The sequence below is a fragment of the Python bivittatus genome, unplaced genomic scaffold (genome assembly GCF_059951505.1).
Source record: "Python bivittatus isolate LINGU-HERP-01145 unplaced genomic scaffold, Pbiv_v1 ctg000690_np1212, whole genome shotgun sequence".
Taxonomy (NCBI): Eukaryota; Metazoa; Chordata; class Lepidosauria; order Squamata; family Pythonidae; genus Python; species Python bivittatus.
In genome coordinates, this window is record NW_028277096.1 from 16,458,297 (window position 1) to 16,479,304 (window position 21,008).

The following is a 21,008-nucleotide window of genomic DNA, read 5'->3' on the forward strand; positions in this document are numbered from 1 at the left end:
TTCCCTATCCACTCCTTCACAGCCTCCACACACTGGGATAGAACCTTGACAGCTTTACTTGAACGGCCAGGGACAGAGATATATGATTGGGTATCATCATCTGCATATTGATAATACCTCACCCCTTCCTGACAGATGACCTCACTCAGGTATTAAAAACATTACCCAGTAACCCTTGAAATTATGTGTTCTAGTATGACTTTTCTTGTGTGGCACCAAACGCATAGTCTTCTCTGCATCCCATGCCAATTATCCTAACCATGAACACCACGACTACCAAGTGGAAAACAGGAAATATTAAGAATATGTTCATCCCTGTTGAAAGAGAGAGAGACTTTAAAAATCAGGCAGCAACCGGTGAGAAAGACCCTGCTCTGCCTGAGGCTTTGGAGGCCTCCCACACAGAATACACATTATAGGTGGTCCTCGGTTAACGACCACTCATTCAGCAATCATTTGAACTTGTAACAGCATTGAACAAATGGTACTTACGACCGGTCCTCGGAATTTTGGCCATTGCAGTGTCCTGTGGTTGCCATTTGCAACCTTCTTTGCTGGCTTCTGACAAAGTCAATGGGGAAGCCAGCAGGAGGTCGCAAATGGCGATCACGAGGTCCTTGCTTAGTGATCTGTGGTGATTCGCTTAACAATGGCAACCAGGAGTGCCAGAATTGCTGTTGCTAAGTGTTGTGGTCACGTGACATCATGCTTTACGATCGCATCACTTAGTGACGGCCATTCCAGTCCCAATTGCCATCATTAACTGAGGACTACCTATATTGGGCTAGATGGTCAAAAAGTTTGAGTTTTCTAAAATTAAACCAACACATGGCTAGATTCTAAATGCTTAATCTACCAAAGAATTTGCCCTTAATGTGCTATTATTATCAAAGTGTATCTTAGGGATAAGAAATCTGCCCAAGCTCCTGTTTTGTTGTGACTTGGCCACAAACTGTAATAGTCAACCTTTTAAAATTCTGCTTTTTCCACCAGAGGGCAATTCTCTAGTATTGTCAGGAGCATCATACTCTCCAGAAAAAAAAAAAGTCATCCAAGGTTTCTTAGTGATGAGCACCATGGAACAGTACTGTACCTAGTGCACAATACTTAAACTCTTTTGCCATTCCCTAGAAAAAAGTGTTTTAATCATTACAGAATCCATAGAATACTGGTTTTTCAGCAACCAAGATAATAGCATAGTGAAAATAATTCCACTTCAATGGTTTCCTGGAAGGATTTCACAAATGCCACAGGTATTTCACCCATTCTAAACTCCTGAGGATTCTTCTGTTTAATAGAAACACTTTAGAGTATAGTTTTCAAAAGTTTTGCATGATTTTAGAATTATGAATATCAGCCTGCTTCATTTTAAGCAAGAGATTCCATGTTAGGACTTCCAATCAATGAAGCCTCAGGTAAATTGGTGTAGACTTTAGTTAAACTGTTGTTAATATTCTTACTCATATACCAAGAAAGCTCTCCATTTTTTAACATAGCTTTTATAAATTGAACAATAGCAAGCTAAAACTGAATCTACCTTTTTGTTTTTTTAGCTTATTCTGAAACAAAATGAAACTGATTTATTCTGCTGTAAACAACCGGAAATTTTTCATACTGTATACAACTACAGTAATCTGTTTATCACCATTTCCTCAACAATCACATTCAGCCAAAAGAGAAGCAATATTGTCAACGATAGCAAAACCAAAAGAATACTCTGGACACATACTCAATTGACCAGTAATAGTCAACTATATGTGAAAATCTGCCAAAACATCATGCTGTAATAGCTTAATGCGCTACATCAGTGAACGGGAAAAATAGAAGTCAGTGTGCAACAAAAGATCCAATAAACACCAGCCACTCAACTACAACACAGAGGGCTACAATAGAAACACCAACACTAATCCTATCCAAGGAGTCTTCAAAATGGGAATATTTCTTATTGCTTTTAAAAAGGTAAAAAATGGGGCCAATCTTTCTTCAAATGTTTACCTTATTTTTTTTCAATGTTCATTGAAACAAACTAGGCATCCATAATGGACAGTTTTGAGCCTCCTTAATATTACAATAAGCATTTCGTGGATTTAAACAAAACCAAGTACTTACACCACAGCAGTGTATAATTCTGTAATTATCTTAAAAAATACCCAATAAAGTCATATAAATATAAATGTCACATAAATATAAATGTCTGTTGGATTCAGAACAAGCACTCAATAGTTCATCTTTCTGTTCCTACATAGTCCATCAAAGGATTATGGAAAGTCCACAGGGATCAATATGAGCACTTTCCAATTGGCCTTAACAAGCCACTCTTACATACAGGCCTATGACTTCAAATGCTGGAAGTGATATATAGCCATCATGACTAGTAATGACGGATGGATCTATATTCATGGAAGATAATATTATGGTCTACAATAGCAGGATTGTTGGTGTTGAGTATGTTGCCTTGAGCTGCTGAATGAAAGGTAAGATATAAATCTAATCTATAAATATATGGTAGTCCTTCAGGTTTGAAGAAGACACACTGTTGTGCAGTTCATCTCTGGACACGGAGTTGGCTCTGTAGTTCCAGTCTGGAAGCGCAGAGTCTAGCACAATGGGGGCACTGGAAGTCCATTGTTGTAGTGACAGAACCCACTGGCGAGCCCTGTGCTATGAAGCCTCCACTGGCTTTGAAGACAGGTGCCACCAAAAACTGATAGAAAACCATGAGTGGTGTCACAGAATCAATAAATAATAATTTTTAAAACTCTGACTCTATGAACAATCAACTTTAGTTTACATTTGAAGCTCAATCTGTAATGGTCTGATTTATCTGACAATAGAGTTCAGGATAGTTACCTATACATTACAGTATCTCAGTTAAAATTATATTCAACTCTACAGAAACACAACATTTTCTGAAGTAGATTTAGCCAGTATTTATCCCACTGTACAAATATTCCAATACTGAACAAGTAACTTTTATAAGTTGTCTAATAAAGTGAAAAGGAAAACTATTATCCTTGCCATGGTTAAATTTTAAAAAACTTGTGGCACTTAAAACTCAGACACATTTTACAACCTTTCTGTCCCCTATAGATTACTTCAAAGATAAACCACACATCTTTGTTAGAGATACAAAACCAATCCTGAGCACAAAGTCCAATTCTCACTGAGGTGGTAAATGTGCACCAGTTTTACCACCTCAGACTGCAACTGAGGACTCACATGACTAAACGGTAAATGTCACAAAGATCAATCCTAAACTTACTTGCAAATATGTTATTTCCCTAAGTGTAGAACTAACTTTTTCAGCATGTAAGCTCCGAGTTCATATTTTAAAGCTGAGATACAGTTTTCTTCAAACTAGAAAGAGAAGTCTTTGTTTATATAGTGGCTATATTGACAAAATAAATATAATTGATCTGGATTATATGAAGCAGAAGAAAACTTTGTGTTTATATATTTTAAACTTGATAACCAAATATTAAACCAAGGCTCTACCCTAAGCAAACAAAGTAGGTAGAAATACCATTAAAAACAGATCCTTCTGATGAAGTGGACAAGATCCATGAAATCATATGTGAAAATAAATGTGTTAGTCTCTAAATGCCACAAGATTCTTTATGTTGTCTTTGCTGCAATTGATTAGCAGAGTTATATCTAAAACTTTTACAATTAAAAATTTTGCATTTCTGAGCAGAAATTTTTAAAATCATACTTTAAATTAACAGCTTTTATATATGTCATTGTATCTAAGTTTTAAAAATCTGCTGAATTTGTATCTTAAGATTTTTTTATTTTTTGCTATTCCCTTTGTGAATATGTAACATGCCAATAATTTTAAACTGCCGTCTAGCAGCAAAATCATCTGGATTAGAAATAATGCAAGCATCTTTTTCAACAGACAGAAGCCATTAACAGCAAAGACCTAGAAAACTAAACTATACAACACTCACTAAGGTTCACTTTTATAGCATTTATTAAACATGCTGAAATAAACTATAGAGCTGAGGGCAGCATACAAATAAATAAAGTAAGTATGTAAGTATAATTCCTTGAAGAGGGTGAACAATGTATCTTAATTTTAAAATTCTCTCTTAATTTCAGCAGAGATACAAGCAGTGCAGAAAATACACTTGACAAAATAATCATCTGTGATGTGGGAACATTCACAAATTACAAAGCAAGGCATTCATTTAAGTTTTTTTAATGATGAAACCTGTTTAAGCAATGCATTTTCATATTTTCAGTCACCAATCTAAGACCAACTGTGCTTTAGCTGTCAAAACCACTCTGTTCCAAAGCACTCAGTTACAATACATATTAATCCAGTGAATCACAGCATTAATATATGCAATGGTTTTAGTTCAGCACTGTCATAGCATGACAGCTAAAGCAAGCAAAGCATTCCTTAAAGGACAAAAGGCAAATTTTGCTGAATCAAGAATTGTTATTCTGGTGATATCAGAGAATATAAAATTTTTTTAAAAGGATAGCTTTTTTGGGATCATTTTACTGGGCCACTGAAAAGCTCTTCAGCTGTCTAATTTCTGACTCTGTTTTAAATAAAAATGAACATTTATTCATGCACATATGGCTTCATGTCTCAATATAGGAAAACAAGTTATAAATATGTATTCCTATAAAAGATAAAAACCAAACTTATTCCATAAAAATCGAAATGCCTTTTGGGTTAATACTTGCTATAAAAAGCAAAATGTGGGGGAAGTGACAGAAGAAACTTTTTCTTCTTTAAAACATATATCCATATGTAAGCTAGACCAAGCAGGGGGTCATTAAAACCTGAAATTCTCACAATTATGGTGGGAATAGATAGACAGACGATAGATAGATAGATAGATAGATAGATAGATAGATAGATAGATAGATAGATAGATTCCTTCTACAGAACTCATGCAGATTGTGCCATGGTGACAGGATCATATCCAACCAAAACAAGATGGAAAAAGCCATTGGGTGAAGTGTAAAGTACTGAGATCACAAATTAAGGGTATACATTATGTGCTACTGCAGGGGAAATGCAGGCTCCAATCAACTGCCAAGACCAGAGTCCAAAATAAATTGTTTCCAATGCCCCAGCCAGTTATTAAATCAAGAAAATCAAGAAATCAGTTCAACTGTTTTTTGATTTGAAATTAAAAAAACATATGGATGAAATGCTAATTTTTCTATGGTAAAAATCACAGTAACAGCAAAATATAGCCTGATTTTGAAGGGCAACATAAACTTTTCTAAAATAAAATGTTTTGGAAAAATGTAAGCATGCTGCATTAATCTTGAAGTAGGCAGTACTGCCTCTTGCTGCCTCTTACATACAATGTAGGCAGTAATCCTATACATTTCTACATACCCTCATAGCAAGCCACGGTGACTTCAAAATGACAGCACATGCATAATGACATAATTAGGCAAGTGACTAAGTTCTAAACTAGCATCATGACATTTGATACAGGTACAATATGATAAATCATATCATTTGTACAAAGACATCATGATGCACTTGTCATCATTCCCCCTCCATAACTGTATTATTTTGCTTCAATAAAGTAGATGCCACTGAATTCAGTGGGAGTTCTATATAAACTGAGATTCAAAGGATTATACTATTAAGCTGCAGTTACTGAAAAAGTTTGGGCAAGCCAACTTCCAAGCACAGAGAAATGAGTAATATACTCCTGGAAGGATAAAAATTACCAGCTTCCACTTTCATTTGAAATGCTTGTAGCCTTTAAATTGGAAAAATGTTTAGGGACCAGTATGCAAAAATGCTGGTCAGTCAAAAACAGTTAAATCCTTATGGGTTGCCCATGTTGGGGACCAACCCCTTTTCCCCCAAAGTACAATTTATCACTGGAAAATATCACAAAATTAGTCATTTTGATATATGCCACATTAACAGAAAGATTTAATTTGCATCCATTATATTGCTTTAAAAATATTAAAAATACATTCTATTTGAAGCCTTCTATATCACACTACATTCCTCAGATAGCCTTATAACACAACAGGTCTGCACAGGAACTTGTTGAAAAATACTCTACCCCTCCAGCCTGCATCACAATATAAAATACCATACTGTGGCTTAGAAACCACTAGAGTACAAGAGGAGCTTTGCTCCCTTTACTCACCAGACAACGCCAAAGGCTCCATATCCAATAGGCCTGTCTGGTTCAATATCCAGTTGTTGTTGTGAATGATGAGTATGCTGATGATGGTGCGCTTTAACTGCAGCAGCTGCTGCAGCTTGTACCTGAGCTGGGGCTGCTGCTGCCGGTCCAGGTGCTTGACCTGGTGCCGGGGATGGAAAATATGGCTGCTGCTGCCCCGGATTTAACATGGCTGCAGCAGCTGCTGCCGCTGCAGCTGCCGCCGCTGAAGAACTATGTTGCTGTACAGGATGTACTGCGGCCGCAGAACCCGGGTGCAAGTGGTGTTGAGAATGGTGATGGTGATGGAGATGAGGAGGGGGAAGGTGAGGAAGGTGATGGTGGTGATGGTGGTGGTGACCTGCTGCTGCTGCAGATGTACCGCCATTGTAAGCCGCCATCATTTTTGCGCTGACCGTGGCACTACAAAGAGACATTCAAGATGATGCCCTCTGATTGGATAACAACTGGGTCAAGCTGTCATTTGGCCACAAAAATGAAGTTTACTACACTTTCATAAACAAGTTGCCCACCTTCAAAAACATGGAGCTCAACAGGCCTTTATGTCTTCGTCAATTTGAGAAAATGGAGGCTTGTATATGTGCGTGTGAGCATGCAATAAACCCCCTTCCCCCAAGGTGGCTGGTGCAGTTGGTACTAAAATGCCATACCTCCTCCACTTCTTCTGGGCCAGTCTTGAAATTTCAAGTCAATCCCCCTCCCCTCCAGAAAAAGGATGTAAGTTCACCCCCCTAAAAAATGTTAGGAGTATTGACAAGCCCAACCCTTCCATTCCCACATCCTTTTCATTTATCTTGTCAAAACATGTAGGATCCTCAAGGCCTTCTACAGCTCTGCTCCTTTTTGCTCTGGATACACATCCATCCACCTTTTATATTAAATTTGGAAATACATGAACAACTTTCACTGGATGAGAAAGGAAAGGGGCTGAACAGATCAAGGAACGTTAAATTAGTGGAAATGAAAGTTTCCAGAAATTAATAAGGGGAAAAAAGTTAGGAAAGAATGGAAGAATGGGACTGACAACTAAAAATGAAGGGGAAAAAACAGAACAAAGGAAGCAAACTGAAGATTTAAAATTTGGAAGTGAAATAAGGCAATTGAAATTATCAACAAGAAACATAGGGTTGCAAGAAGTTGATAGAGAAGATTAAAATCTTAGGATGAAAAAAGGGAAAAGCTAGTGGCAGAAAAAAGAACAGTGAGAGAACAAAAGACAGAGAGAAAATAAGACTGTAAAAAGGAATGAAAGGCAATCAGGTAAAAGTGTGATTTTTTAAAAATTAGAGTTAAGAGTAAACATAAAAAGGAGAAATATGGAGAAACAAAGAAAACAGATTTGAAATGAATGGATTTTAAATATTAAAAATAGAAATGATGAAGTGGCAAGAAAAGAGGCCAAATACTACGAGACAAGCACCTTTTAAAGGTGAGAGTAGGGAAATACAGGTTAAAAACAGTTAAAGAAGCAGTTGAAAGAAAAAAGATGGAAAACGTCAAAGTAAAAAGGGGAAAACAATACTTTAAACAAGGGAAAACATTAAAGGGTGCAAGAATATAGAAGGAAATAATCTCTTGCTGTAAGAAAAAAGAGTTTGCGAACCAAAAGTATAGATATAGACAGTGTACTAAACAAAGATGAACAGCATACTTGATAGTGTGGAAAGACAAACTTTTTTAAAGCAAAGGGAATGACTGCTGTGCGGGTATGTGCAAAAATAGGTAAGAAATAGTCAAAATGGGAAACGGAAGTCAAGGAGAAGAAAAATGCTGTCTTGAATTAAAGGTGAAGAAGGCTGATGAGAAAAAAGTCAAGGGGAGTTGAAATTAAAAAAAATCTAGAGGAGGAATTGAAGTGCAGGAGAAACTCCTATATGTTAAAAGATTGGGGGAGGAGCATGAAAACTGGAAAAGAGAATGAATGGGAGGCGAAGAATGTAGCAGAGAGAGAAAAAGAAACTGTGACAGGAGCTAGGAAAAAAACAGAAGGGGAAGGTGACAGAAAGGAAGGAATGGGATGGACGAGACAGAGAAAGGGGTGATAGAAAAGCCAGAAGAGGAAGCACCCAGGGACGCTCCTGAGACTCCTCAGCCCAGTCCCCCAGTCCCCCCCCAGCCTATTTCTAGACCCGTCTCCCTTGCTAGGTGGGTGCTCTTGCCTGACAGCCTGACCCAGTGCTGGTAGGGAGGAAAAAGGCGAGGCGAGCGCAGGGATGGCGGGGGGGGGGGGAGCGGGAGAGGCGGTCGGTGGAAGTAGCAGCGCGTTGCCTTCGTCACCGGTGGCGTCTACAGGCCCCCCTCGGCGGAGAAGCCACAGGCGGGATGAGGATGGAGGAGGAAAGAAAAGGGCGGGGGGATGCGGGCAGGGAGAGCGCCTCAGCTGGGTCCCTCCTGAGGGGGGCGCGGGAGGGATGAGGAGAGAGGCGGGCGGGCGGGGGGTCACTCAGGGCCCACAGCGCCGCCCCACGTCGTCGCAGACGGCGCCCCCCCCACGCCTCCTCCACTGGCAGCCGTGGCCGCCTCCTCGTCTTCCTCCGTCGTCCCCTCGGGCCGCCGGACCGGCCGCCGCGACTCCTCGTCGCCGCCGCCGCCACCTCCTTCTCCTCACGGGAGCCCCAGAGCGGAGCGAAGAGCGAAAGAGCGGCGGGGGCGCGCATGCGCGCGCCCCCGCCACCCTTCGCTTAACTCCCCCCCTCGTCTTTCCCATCACTCGGCCGGCGCGCGCGGCATTCCCGCTCGGGGGCGCGCGCGCGCATCCTCCCCACCTCTATCTTTCCAACCAATAGGGAACATCGCTTGGAAGGCTGCGCCGGAGCCGTCTCATCCAATCCCAGAGAAGCGGTTCAACCCACACAGCGGGACTCCGCTTCGGCGGCTCTCACTGCTCGAAAAAGATCAAAGGCGAGGGGTGGGGAAAGAGCCACTGCCTTCCAGCCAATGAAACACACCCTTCCCCGTTCTCGGCCCCACCCTCGGCCCAGCCCTCCACGTTCTTTTTGCCAACGAGACCCCGCGAGACTCTCTCACCTCACGCAACCTTCACCTAGATTTTTAGTTTGCGGAAAGGAAAGGGGAAAATGGGCGGGCCGCTGAAGATTGATTGGTTGGTCCCGCCCCGATTTGAAGGTTTTTAACCAATCAGAACATAGGGACTGTGTGACCGAGACCAATAGGGGCTCGGAAGTGTTTTATTTTATTTTAATGTCTCGGGTACAAAAGGTCGAGCCCCCGCCAGCCGCTTCACTTTCGAGGGACCCAAGAATTAGATACTTAATAAGGGAGCGGGCGTACGTGACCCCGAAACGAGCCAATCGCAGGAATAGGAGGCGGGGTCAGCCGAGGACATTGCAGCCACGGTAGGAAAAGCGGAGCCGGGATTCCTCGGCCGGTTTTGCTTGTGCATTTGCTGCTGACGAGGAGGGGCGGGGCTGAGCGTGCACGGGGGAGCTGTGAAGAAAGGCTTGGCAAGGAGGGGGACCTCAGTGAGGAAGAATGTTACGGTCTATCTTAGAGCGGTGTTTCTTAAACTTTTTTGTCTCAGGACCCCCTCCCACTCTTAAAAATTATGGAGGACCCCAGAAGAGCTTTTGTTTGTATGGGTTATATTTATTGCTATTTAAAAATTAAAATCGACACATCTGCTGCCACTACCGCTTTTCACTATTGGTTGGTGGGATTTTAATATTGTATTATTTTTCAACATAGGCTGGCAAATAGTTTTGATTTCGTGGACCCCTTTGAGGATCTTGGCAAACTCCCGGGGGTCCTCGGACCACACTTGGAGAGACACTGTCTTAGAGGAATAGTTGTGTTGTAACCACTTTACATTCATATATTATGATGCCATAATAATAATAATGAAGAAGAAGAAGAAGAAGTCTGGAGCACCACTTGAACACCATCAGCATTGATAAAATCACCATCAGCCAATTGCAAAAGGCAGCTTTGCTTGGAACAGCTTACATCCTGCGACGATGCCTTTAACAGCATCAAATAACAACATCTGCCTATCCCAGGTCCTTGGGAAGGACTCGATGGGTGGATAAAAATGCCAAATCCAGTCTAAACATCTGGCTGACTGTGGACCAACTATAATAATTTAATACATCTATACAGTCACCCATGTCATACTCATGACTCTGGTCGGCTAACAGATAAAAATAGAGTAAAAACATAATAAAAGCAACCAAAATTAAAGATAACAGAAATAACATAAAATAATAATGTTTTTCGTCCAGTTCATCGCACAGCAAGTGACAGGACCTAGCCAACTTTGGCTGATCTGAAAAAGCTAAGCAGGGAGTCCGACTTAGATGGGAGGAAATCCAGAGCTGGAAGAAGGCCATGGCAAGTCACTTCTAGGCACCCGTCCATGAAGGTGGAAAAGTTGTCATCAACCCAGGACAGGTGTTGCCTTTTTTACTATTTCAACAGCTACCTGGTATATATCCTGAGAAAATAATATTATATATTCATCCATGCTGGGTTGAGGGTGCGGAAAGGGACAGAATAGTGAGGGGAGATCAAAATGAAATGTAAGAACTGGAATTTATTTCATAACTAGTGATTTATAATGTTGTACAGGATTAATAACCAGAACTGGGATCGGAATTTAGGTTCCTAAGTGATGTGGTCATTAAGCAAATCGGCGTGTGACCAGACCCGATTTTACAACCTTTTTTGCAGCAGTTGTTAAGCAAATCACATGACTCCCCATTGACTTTGCTTGCCAGAAGTCGGCTGAAAAGGTCACAAATGGCGATTAGGTGACCCTTGGGTGCTGCAACTGTCATAAGTGCGAGCTGGTTGCTAAGCACCCGAATCGTGATCACGTGACCACAGGGTTGCTGCGACGGTGGTAACTTTGGGCACTGGTTGTAAGTCACTTTTTTAGTGCTGTCTTCATTAATGTTATATCACTATACAGTAATAATATTTGAAATGGGATTCAGTAGGGATGCTATAAATCCCTTGTGAGGATTGATTGATTGATTATGTGCCATCAAGTTGTTTCTGCATAGATTTTTCTCCATTCCTTTGTGAGGAAATGCCCCCAAAGGTTGGCTGGATTTACACTTGGTTCTAAGCCCTAATATGATTTGCTTGGCTTTAGTTTCCTGTCTTAACATAAGAAAGGTCCTGCTGGATCAAGTTCTGACCGGCACCCTCTTCCCTGCGGTGTTTTGCAGAGGCACAGAAAAGGATTAACAAATAGTAAGGCAAAACATTAAGAGGCAAGAGGAAGAAACACCACTGCAACTAATTTACATCAATACCACACCCTGTTTCTCCTTATTTTTTAATCTGTGCAAACCATCTTTGCTTCCAACATGTTCATGACTGCTTTTATTCTTTAAAGGCAAACATTTGCCTTTATTCTTGAAACTTCAATGTTTTCAAGATTTTATCCCACCATAACTTGTGAAATCTTCCTTTGCCTCCCTAACCCTAACCCTTCCTCTTTATCTGTTCACTCATCCTTCAATTCAGTCCTCATTCATTGTCTTTATATGGGCCAAAACACCTCATTCTTCATCCTATTATTCTTGGCTCCCTCTTTCTTTCGACAAATGTTCATTCCTCCCAACAGACTACCCATTACTTTTCTACCACCATTTGCATGTCAAAAAATGTCTCCACCCATTCCTCATGTTTAGTGAAATTTCCACTGAGGTATATAAATTCCTTTCCTTGCTCTCATTTTTTGCTATTTATGCCTACCTTGAGATTGTTCACTCCATTTTCCCTGACAAGCACAACATTTGATCTTGGATATATTATTTTTTTCAGAGCCATATTCCGTGTTGCATCCTACAAAGTATCTAACATGTAAATCATTCAGATTCTCATCAAGAACACATAGCGTCTTCATGCAAAAGTACATTTACCTTCAACTCTGCAACCAGCACATCTGTACATCATCACAAGCATTCCTTATAGACCTATCCATAAAGCATTAAACAACTTTCAACTCACACAAACCATTCTATAATACAAGCCTCTTCATTTTATCATGTCTTCTCTAATTCAACAAAAACACCACACATTTTCTCACATTCACACATTTCTCAGTGACATGCCAGAGAGCAAATGCCACCCTTTGCCTGGCATAACATCACACTGACTTCCCAAATTTTGCACATAGTCACCTCTTGTACCCTTTCAGTCAGCACTCTGCCAGGCATACTTAGCAAACTAATCCTTCTATGGATTTTGTGTTCACTCCTGCTCCCTTTCCCTTTGTATAAAAGACAATAATAGCATTCTTCCAATTGTCAATTTCATCCATGTTTTAACATTTCTCCTACTAATCCACGTACACTGCACCCTTACAACTTTTGAATATTCTCACAGCAACTTTATTTCAATCACAATCATGCTGCATTTTCTCTGTTTCTTTTCATCTTAATGGTTCCTCACTCATCTCTTTGTCTATACACATTTTAATAGCAATCATTCTCCTAGATTTTGTAAGCTTCCCAGAGTCCACTGAAGTGGGTGGCTATATTAAATCTAAATAACAACAACAACAATAAAACAACAACAATATGTATTTTTTTTCTCAACTGTGGCCTTCTTACCACTCCATCAATTATCCTTTTACATATTTCCCATTAGTGTAGCTCTACACACTTCTATGGCACTCTGTAACTGGAGCAGAGTCTGTTTATTTATTCAGAAAATATATATGGGTGCCAATCTTAAATAAACAACTCTGGGCAGCTAACGACTAATGCACAAAAGAAAAACAATATGATAAAACCCATATAAACAAAACAAAAAATACAATGAAAAAATAATTGTAATAAACTAGCCAAGGAGCTGCATAACTACAGTTACGCAATCCAAGAACACTCACATTGGGCTCCATTAACATCCTGGCCCTAATGCCAGGTTTTTAGGTACCCCCCAAACACCTTGAATTAAAACCTGGTCTTTAATGCCTTACCAAAAGGCAAAGAGATCAGGTCTGCCAGTTCAGGGAGAAGCTGTTCCATAGGGTGAGCATCATGACAGAGAAGGTATGTCTTCTGGGTCCCACTAGATTACACTGTTTCATAGAAGGGACCTGGAACATATTTATTTATTTATCACATTTGTATAGCTGCCCATCTTACATAGTGACTTTGGGCAGCATACATAATAAAATAGTCCAAATACATTAAAAAAAACATTGAAATAATTAAATTATTAGCCAAATTAAATTAAAATTAAAGCCAAATTAAATTAAATTAAAAAGACAAAAACAAAAGACAAAAGACAAAAACAAAATGGCAAAAAGCATATAAGTGAGTGCATTCTAGTTAACTCTCATATAGCCATCTATAATGGGATCCCTAGGCCAGTTGACAAAACCATTTTTTAAGGGCCTTCTGGAAGGCCAACGGGGTTGGGGCGATCCTCACCTCAGGGGCGGGGGGAATGATGTTCCACAGGGCAAGGGCTACCGCAGAAAAGTCTTCCCTCCTAGGTCTTGCCAGATGAAATTCCCTGGCTGATGAGACCCGCAACATGCTTCTCCTGCCAGACCCAGTGGGATGGGCAGAAATCCTTGGAGACAGGCGGTCCCATCAGTAACCTGGCCCTGTGCCTATCATCCATTGAGATGACTGGTGTGTTGTCTGGCTTGGCTGCCTGGGGTTCCTTTTTGCCTCTGACCTCTGATGAAGATGATCGGGTGCTCTCCAGGATGTCCTCTGCCACCTGCAACTGGATCCCTGCCCCACCTGCTTCTTCATGTTTCCTGGATCTGAGAGATTAGGAACACCTGATTGCAGGAGGGAACCCCTCGGAGATGCCTCTGGTGCATCCCCTCCTTAACAGGCCCTCCCAGGATCCTGTCAGTCCTTTGGGGTAGACCAGATCAGGAAACTGACTACAAGTTTGACTGGAACTGTGTCTCATTGATATGGGCTATAATAGCAGAATCTTGAAAGACTCCCTGGGTTTCCCCTCCCCTCCCTCTTATATCCCAAGGCAGAGCCAGTCTAAGTTCCCTCCCTCCCTCTCTCCCTCCCTCCCTCTTTTCTCCGTTTTGGAGAAATTCACTTTGTCTACCCCAAATTAGGGAGATATATGTGCTGAACAAATAGAATTTGTCAGAAGCCATCTGGCAAGAATCCCCCATTCACAAATGTACTGGGCTGATACTTTATCCGCACCTCGTCTTTCCCTTGAAAGGCCAAAAGACCCAACCTGGCTGGCTTTGTTGCAGAAGCACCAACAGGGTGGGTAACCTGGGCCAAACGTGGGGGAAAGGCATCTTATTCAAAGGATAATGGCCCCAATATGCCACAGGCCAGCTTTTCAGAAATCTGTTTCCCTGAAGTTTCAGGCCATTGCTTCTAATCCTGCAGCACCAACCCACCATTTGACCATTGTTTATTAAATAAACCACAACTGGCACAGTTCACACAATACAGGAAGTCATACAATTTGGTTTACCTACCCTGTGGTGGTTAGGTTCACAGAACAAACAGAGCCAGAACCAACCAGACCACCTTATGGCTTAGCATAGAAACAACCAACTTCCATTGGCTTGAGACCCTATTTGGCTGGGTATCACAGTTTTAAAGGAAGAAATGGGTGTCTTAAGAATCTGCAAAGTTTTAGTCACCTCTTTTCACCTCTTAAACCCCCCCCCAAAGCTTTACAAACATTAAAAAGGAAGGACATTTTAGACTCATACAATCTGAGGCATCGGGGACCACAAAATAGATGCTCATAGGTCACTGTAGGCTAAAGTGGCACTTTTCCTATTCCCAGCTTATTGTGTTGTGTGAACTGGACCCCCCTCCCCTTTCTGTCTCCTCAGCAAGCAATCCTTCATCACAACATTAAACAATATCTGTCTTTTTCCACCACTTCTCCTTGGACCTCTTCTCAGCCTTCCTCCTGGTCCCCCCAGTTTATCAATGTCGTTCTTAAAATGGGGATATCTGGAAGTGGACCTCTTTGAGATAACAGAGGGCATTTTTGTCACCAGGCATCTGATGATCTGACTGTGGAGACTCTGGAAAGGAAATGGCTCTATCCTCCTGACTGAGCCCCTGATTTACTGCTTGGCCTTTACCAAGCAGCCCCCATCTGCTCAGCTGTGGGATGAAGATAAGGACGTTTGAGTTGATACACCTACTGGCATTGCGGATGTTGGATAGAAAGTACAACCCAAAAGAGGACAGTAACTGCAGGGAATACAATTTGCCCCCCACTGCCCCTGTCATTTCAGCTTGTGCTGCGATGGTCTTAGAGCCTATTTTAATTCATGCCTCAGCTGAATGGATGGAAAGCCTTTTTTTAAAGCATTCTCATCTGTATTGTCCAACTGTAGTAACATCCCATGCAGAAACAGCGCATTCCAGGTTTTTTTCCCCCCAAAAATAAAATATTGTTAAGCAGGTAGATTTTCAGATTCATTTCTGTGAAAGATTTTTATCAGATCGACTTCAGCTGATAGAAGAACAACCTGTTCTTGCTTCTCTGCCTTTAATCTTCGCTTGATTAGCAAGGATCTAAAGAATGTCCTAATCCATCATGAGGCAATGCATTTATTAGGACCAATCAAAATATCAAAAAGTGACAAGCTTTCAACCTTTCCAGAAATTGTTGCTTTATTTAACAACCTCATTGATATAAGATTTCCCATGCAAGAAAAATATATAAGATTCATTTATCTATTCAAGACATTTTTACCCTGTTCTTTAAGTCAAAAAGGATCTTAGTACAATTTTCAAAAAATAATTATTACTTTTCTACCATTCCCGCATCAACTGGGGAATCAGCCAGAGCCATCATTGTTCCTGACATTGCTCTTGTTGAATGCCAGGTCTGTCTCATCCAAAAGATAATATTTGTGATTTCATAACTGATCAAGTCACAACAAATGAAAGGTTGGTCAACCTCTTGGGTTTGGAAGTTAAGCAGTGTTGGGTCTGGTTAATACTTAGATGGGAAACTAATGGAGGAATATCAGGGTTGTCAGCTAGTTTTGGAAGCTGAGAAAAAACCCTTGAAGAGGGCCATGGCAAACCCATTCTGTGGCCAACAAATTTACAGGGCTGGATCCATGCAGTCACCAGAGATTGAGTGCCACTCAAGAGAGACTTCATTTTCTATAAGAGACCAAAGGACAGTTTGGGTGCATGAATACTACTGGCAGGCAGGCAGGAGTTCTATGGGGATTTCTCTGCTACTGCCCAGGCACCTGTTACAAGAATGGCATAGACCTAATGGCCAAGGAGAAGCCATTGCTGCTGACCATCAGGATTCCATCTCCTCTTCCATGTTCCTTCTTAAGACTTTGCCACTTTCAAGGATGTGTGTCTTTTTCTGACAAATCAAGAGTGTTGATGTATGAATCACTCTGCTGCCTGGCAGTATCCAGACTGGACTAACTTGGATGGTTGAAAAGGTTCTGCTGGACACCCAAGGCTTTTGGTCATGGGTGGTTTCAATATTCATGCTGAGGCTGTCCTAATGGGAGCACCTCAAGTCTGTGACCTGAACTTTTCAGAACCTAACTTACTCATGAGGCAGATCATACCCTCAAACTGGATTTGGTCCAAATGGAGATTGACCCTTATAAGGTGGTTCCAGAACTGATGCCTTGCCATGGATAGATCACTGCCTGGTGAAAGTTAGGTGGTCACAACCAACTTCACTTTACTGGAGTAGACCCCAGCTTAAGCTGGTCCACTCTTGGAGGCTGATGGATCCTGTTTTGTTTTTTTTCCTCCTGATCAAACCTACTGGAGTAGATTTCTGATCAATTCTTTGAATGGAGGTTTTAGAGATAGGATAGAAAAAAAAATTCATTTTGCTATCTTTATTACACTCTGATGAAAGAAAAATCAAGCTATCACCTCAGAAATTTGTTCAAGATTCCTGAAAGGTAACCCAGTAAACCAAATTAATCCCCTCCGCACCATGGCTGACCCCATGTTATTTTACTATCCTTAGGTAGCAGAGGAGATGAGATTCACCTGTTTTCCCCTACTTTAAATCTGAATTTAATGTGCATCAGAAAGAAAACGTTTCACAGCAGCTCAATTTGTTCCACCCTAACTGGGGTCTGGTTTTATTTCAGCCAAGAAATACAACCAACCAGGACAGGATTTTGGGGCAGATTTTTGGCAAATTAGCAAGAGGGGCACCCAAAGCCACATTCTGAAATAAATGAAGTTATGGATATGACAATAAGGGGATTCCCTAAAGAACATGGATCCAATGGAACAACATAACTTTACAACTAACAAGAGACAGAAATTTCTGAAGACCTGCTGTATAATGGTTTAGGTGTTCAACCATAAGTTGTATCTCTCAGCCCAGCCTACTTCACACTGTGGTTGTGGGGAAAAACTGGAGAGCATCATGTCAGTTTCAGTTCCTGCAAGAAAGAGGGAGGATTATTCTAACACTCATTTATATGAATAAGTAATGTATTTATTTAATTCTGCATTTCTATTGTAGCATTTCTAGGAGCTCAAGACGTCATAGAGAAGAGTTGCCTCTAATTTTATCCCCACAATAATTCTGGCCCCAAATCATCCAGGAAGCTTCCTTGGTATATATTTGAACCTCTGATCTAAATCCAGCACTATTTTAAGTCTGATACAAGGATAGGGTTCTTTTTTGGTTGGTTTTTTTTTTTTTAGGTGGGATTGAAGTTTTGAGGTCCTGAAGGCTGGAAAAATCTCTTATTTGTGATCATCTGCTGATTGCATGTAAAAGTTTTTCTCATCTCCAGCATGGTGGGAAGGCTGAGATCAGGAGAAGAAGATGGCAGGCTGGATGGAAATCTCCAATCAGATGTATTTGGCTCATTAAGTGGGTCAGCATCATGCAGTACCTATTTGATATATACCTCCCCCTCCTTATGCTGGTCTATGACCGTAATAAAGATTTGGTTTGATTAGATATATAAATCCCCCAGCCTAGCTCATAACACCCTAATATTTTCCTCAGAGTTTTAAGTGCAAACTCTGAACCTCTCCTTCTATTGTTTTTTCCCCTGTTTCAAATAACTTTATTACATTTTAAAACAGAAACAGTAAAAACTAACAAGAACTAATATTAAAGAAAGTAAAAAGAAGAAAGAAAGATTAGAAAAAAAGAGCAGTCAAGATCAAAAGTGCAGAAAACAAGAAAAGAAAAAGCAAAGAAAAAGAGATCGACTTCCAACCCTCCTCACAACAGATAAAAATAGCAAATAAAAATAAAAACATCAAACTCTCACTCTAGGTTTACAACGTAACTTTCATTATTTCTGTTTACTCATATTATTTCTAAACATTAAATCTGTACAACATCATTTCATTTTTTTCCTGTTTCCTGCAAAAAGTCCAAAAAAGGTTTCCAATTAACATTAAAATTACACAGTCTTTTTTCAAATCAAAGCCGTCAATTTCACCATCTCAGCCAACTCCATCGACTTCACCATCCATTCTTCCATTGTAGGTAAGTAATGTTGTATCTTTCCACCTCTCTACATATAAAAGCCTTGCTGCTGTTATCGTATTAAACTCTGAACATCACTTGATATGTACAGTATATGGAGTGACATGATATCGTTGCAAAATCATATACTTCATTGTATCATAATCTTCTACAATCTACATCTTTAGCTGGAAGACTTATGTATGGTCCTAAATCTTTCCCAGTGAGCACCGAGGCTCATCTTGGTAGCCATTGGTCTTCTGGTCATCTACTTGAGCAGTTCTTTCTAATCTCAGAAAAAGACTTCCAATGGCTTTCCCAATCTATAGAGCAGTATTTCCCAACCTTGGCAACTTTAAGATACATGGACTTCAATTCCCAGAATTCCCTAGCCAGCATGCTGGCTGGGGACTTCGGGAAGTTGAAGTCCACATATCTTAAAGTTGCCAAGGTTGAGAAACACTGCTATAGAGAATGGATTTTATTATGTCAAAGGACTATCTGCAACCTTACTCTTTACAGCTTTACAACAGAGCTGGAGAGAGCAGTCAAGAAATGAAGATGGCAGCTTCAGTCACACAGTTGTGGCCACCATCTTGACTTTTTTGACACTCCCCACAGATGCCTCTGGTCAATTCCATGATTTGAAGCAGACCAATTAACCTAATTACAGCTGTGTATATCTATGAGAGCCAGTTTAGTGTAGTGGTTAACGCATCAGGCTAGAAACTGGGAGACCGGGAGTTCTAGTCCTATCTCGGGCACAAAACCAGCTAGGTGACTTTAGGCCAGTCACTCTCTCTCAGCCCTCGGAAGGAGGCAATGGCAAGCCACTTCTGAAAAACCTTGCCAAGAAAACTGCAGGGACTTGTCCAGGCAGTCTCCAAGTCCCTGCAGTTTTCTTGGCATATATATGTGAGGGCAGAGGCTAGCGAAAGATTAATGTTCCTTTCAGCCTCTGTACATAGAAACAGGAAACAGAGTGTCAGCAAAGTGGTTATATTTTCTTTGGATATTTGAAAGTATGAGTCTTGGCTATTATTGCGATAAGGCAAAGAATTAGAAAGGCGTGTCTAGCAGCGGCATTCAGATATTTTAAGACATGGCAGTACCAGGCCCAGATATGGAAGCTAAATTATTACCTCCTCTCCTAATGCTGAAATCAAGCTACCCAAATAGATCTCAGCCTGTAAATACCATCTCCTTTTATGCTTTTTAAAATATGCATTATTATTCTCCATACAAATGCACAAGCAATCAGTGGTGGAAAAATAATGGCCTCACAGAGGGAAAGAGAGAGAGAGAAAGAGATCTGTGCAGATGTTGGGAGAATGCGAGACGAATCTAAAAGCAAATGATTTTGTTACAGCAAATAACAGATGTGAGGTTGGGAAGGAGTGAGTTGATAGCAGATGTGTTGCTTTTAATGCAAAAAAAAAAAGATAAAAAAAACATTAGAAGCACACGCCTCAGAAATCACTGGCAAATTATTCTGCTTTTCAGTTCTCTTCACTGCATCATTTTGCTTTTACAAGTTTTCTTCGTTCCATAATAATTTCTTATGAGCTTTGTTTTTTTTTTTTTAATAGAAGAATCAGGTTTTTTCCCCCCAAATGCAGGTCCTATTACATGATCCACTCACATCTCTGAGAATAAAATGCTTCTCAACCTTCCACAATTTTCCACCTAGAAAGAATTACACAGTCACCAGGACCACGAGTCATCACCACAAGTCTGGTGCCAGTGATCCGCACATCATGAACATTATTGCACAAAACTAGTCTGATACTGACTTTGAAAGACTTAGATCAGCTTGGTCTTGCTTCCTGGACCTTGAAGCCCAATTTTGGGATGAACAGATCAGGGACCCCTATGCAGAGGGAGGCTCTTCTGGGACTTGTGGGGTCTTCTTCTGGGGATGCATATACTGGCCAACCAGATCATCTTAATAAACCACCTGATCCTTTGGAGGTGATGACTTCTGTCACAGGCCAGCAAAGGAACCCCTCTAAACTGTGCAACGTTTGATGGGTGAAAGTGTGTTAACTGCATACCATGTGCTGTTTTACTTGACCAAGAACAGAGCACGTTTAGAGTGAGTTACGCTGCAAATGAAGATTCCCACCCTGTGGTGGAGATTCCATAACTACGGTCACACTTAAAGCCATCTAGAGTTACTCCATTAACTGAAGCAGCATAGAGACCAATGGAGCAATCAATCAATCAATAAGAAAAAAAGAAGTACTGTAATTTTTATTGAGAAAGTCTTACTCTTCAGTCATTAGGGGAAATCTGAATGACCTTTTGAAGGGGTTGCTTGGGAATGATGCTCAATCCTGAAGCTCATTAATCTCCACGCCCCATACTTTTTCGGATGTTGTAGGTTAAATA

At 40.7% G+C, this 21,008-nt stretch overlaps 1 protein-coding gene across 1 annotated transcript in view; it reads right to left on the minus strand.

The window, feature by feature from the left end:
* Nucleotides 1–8,832, minus strand: part of NLK (nemo like kinase) — a 134,354-nt gene extending 125,522 nt beyond the window's left edge. Inside the window, exon 1 of the mRNA XM_088152566.1 lies at nucleotides 6,144–8,832. Coding sequence (XP_088008692.1) covers nucleotides 6,144–6,598 — 455 coding nt within the window. The 5' untranslated portion in view covers nucleotides 6,599–8,832. The remainder of the gene's footprint in view (nucleotides 1–6,143) is intronic.
* Nucleotides 8,833–21,008: the final 12,176 nt, after the last annotated feature.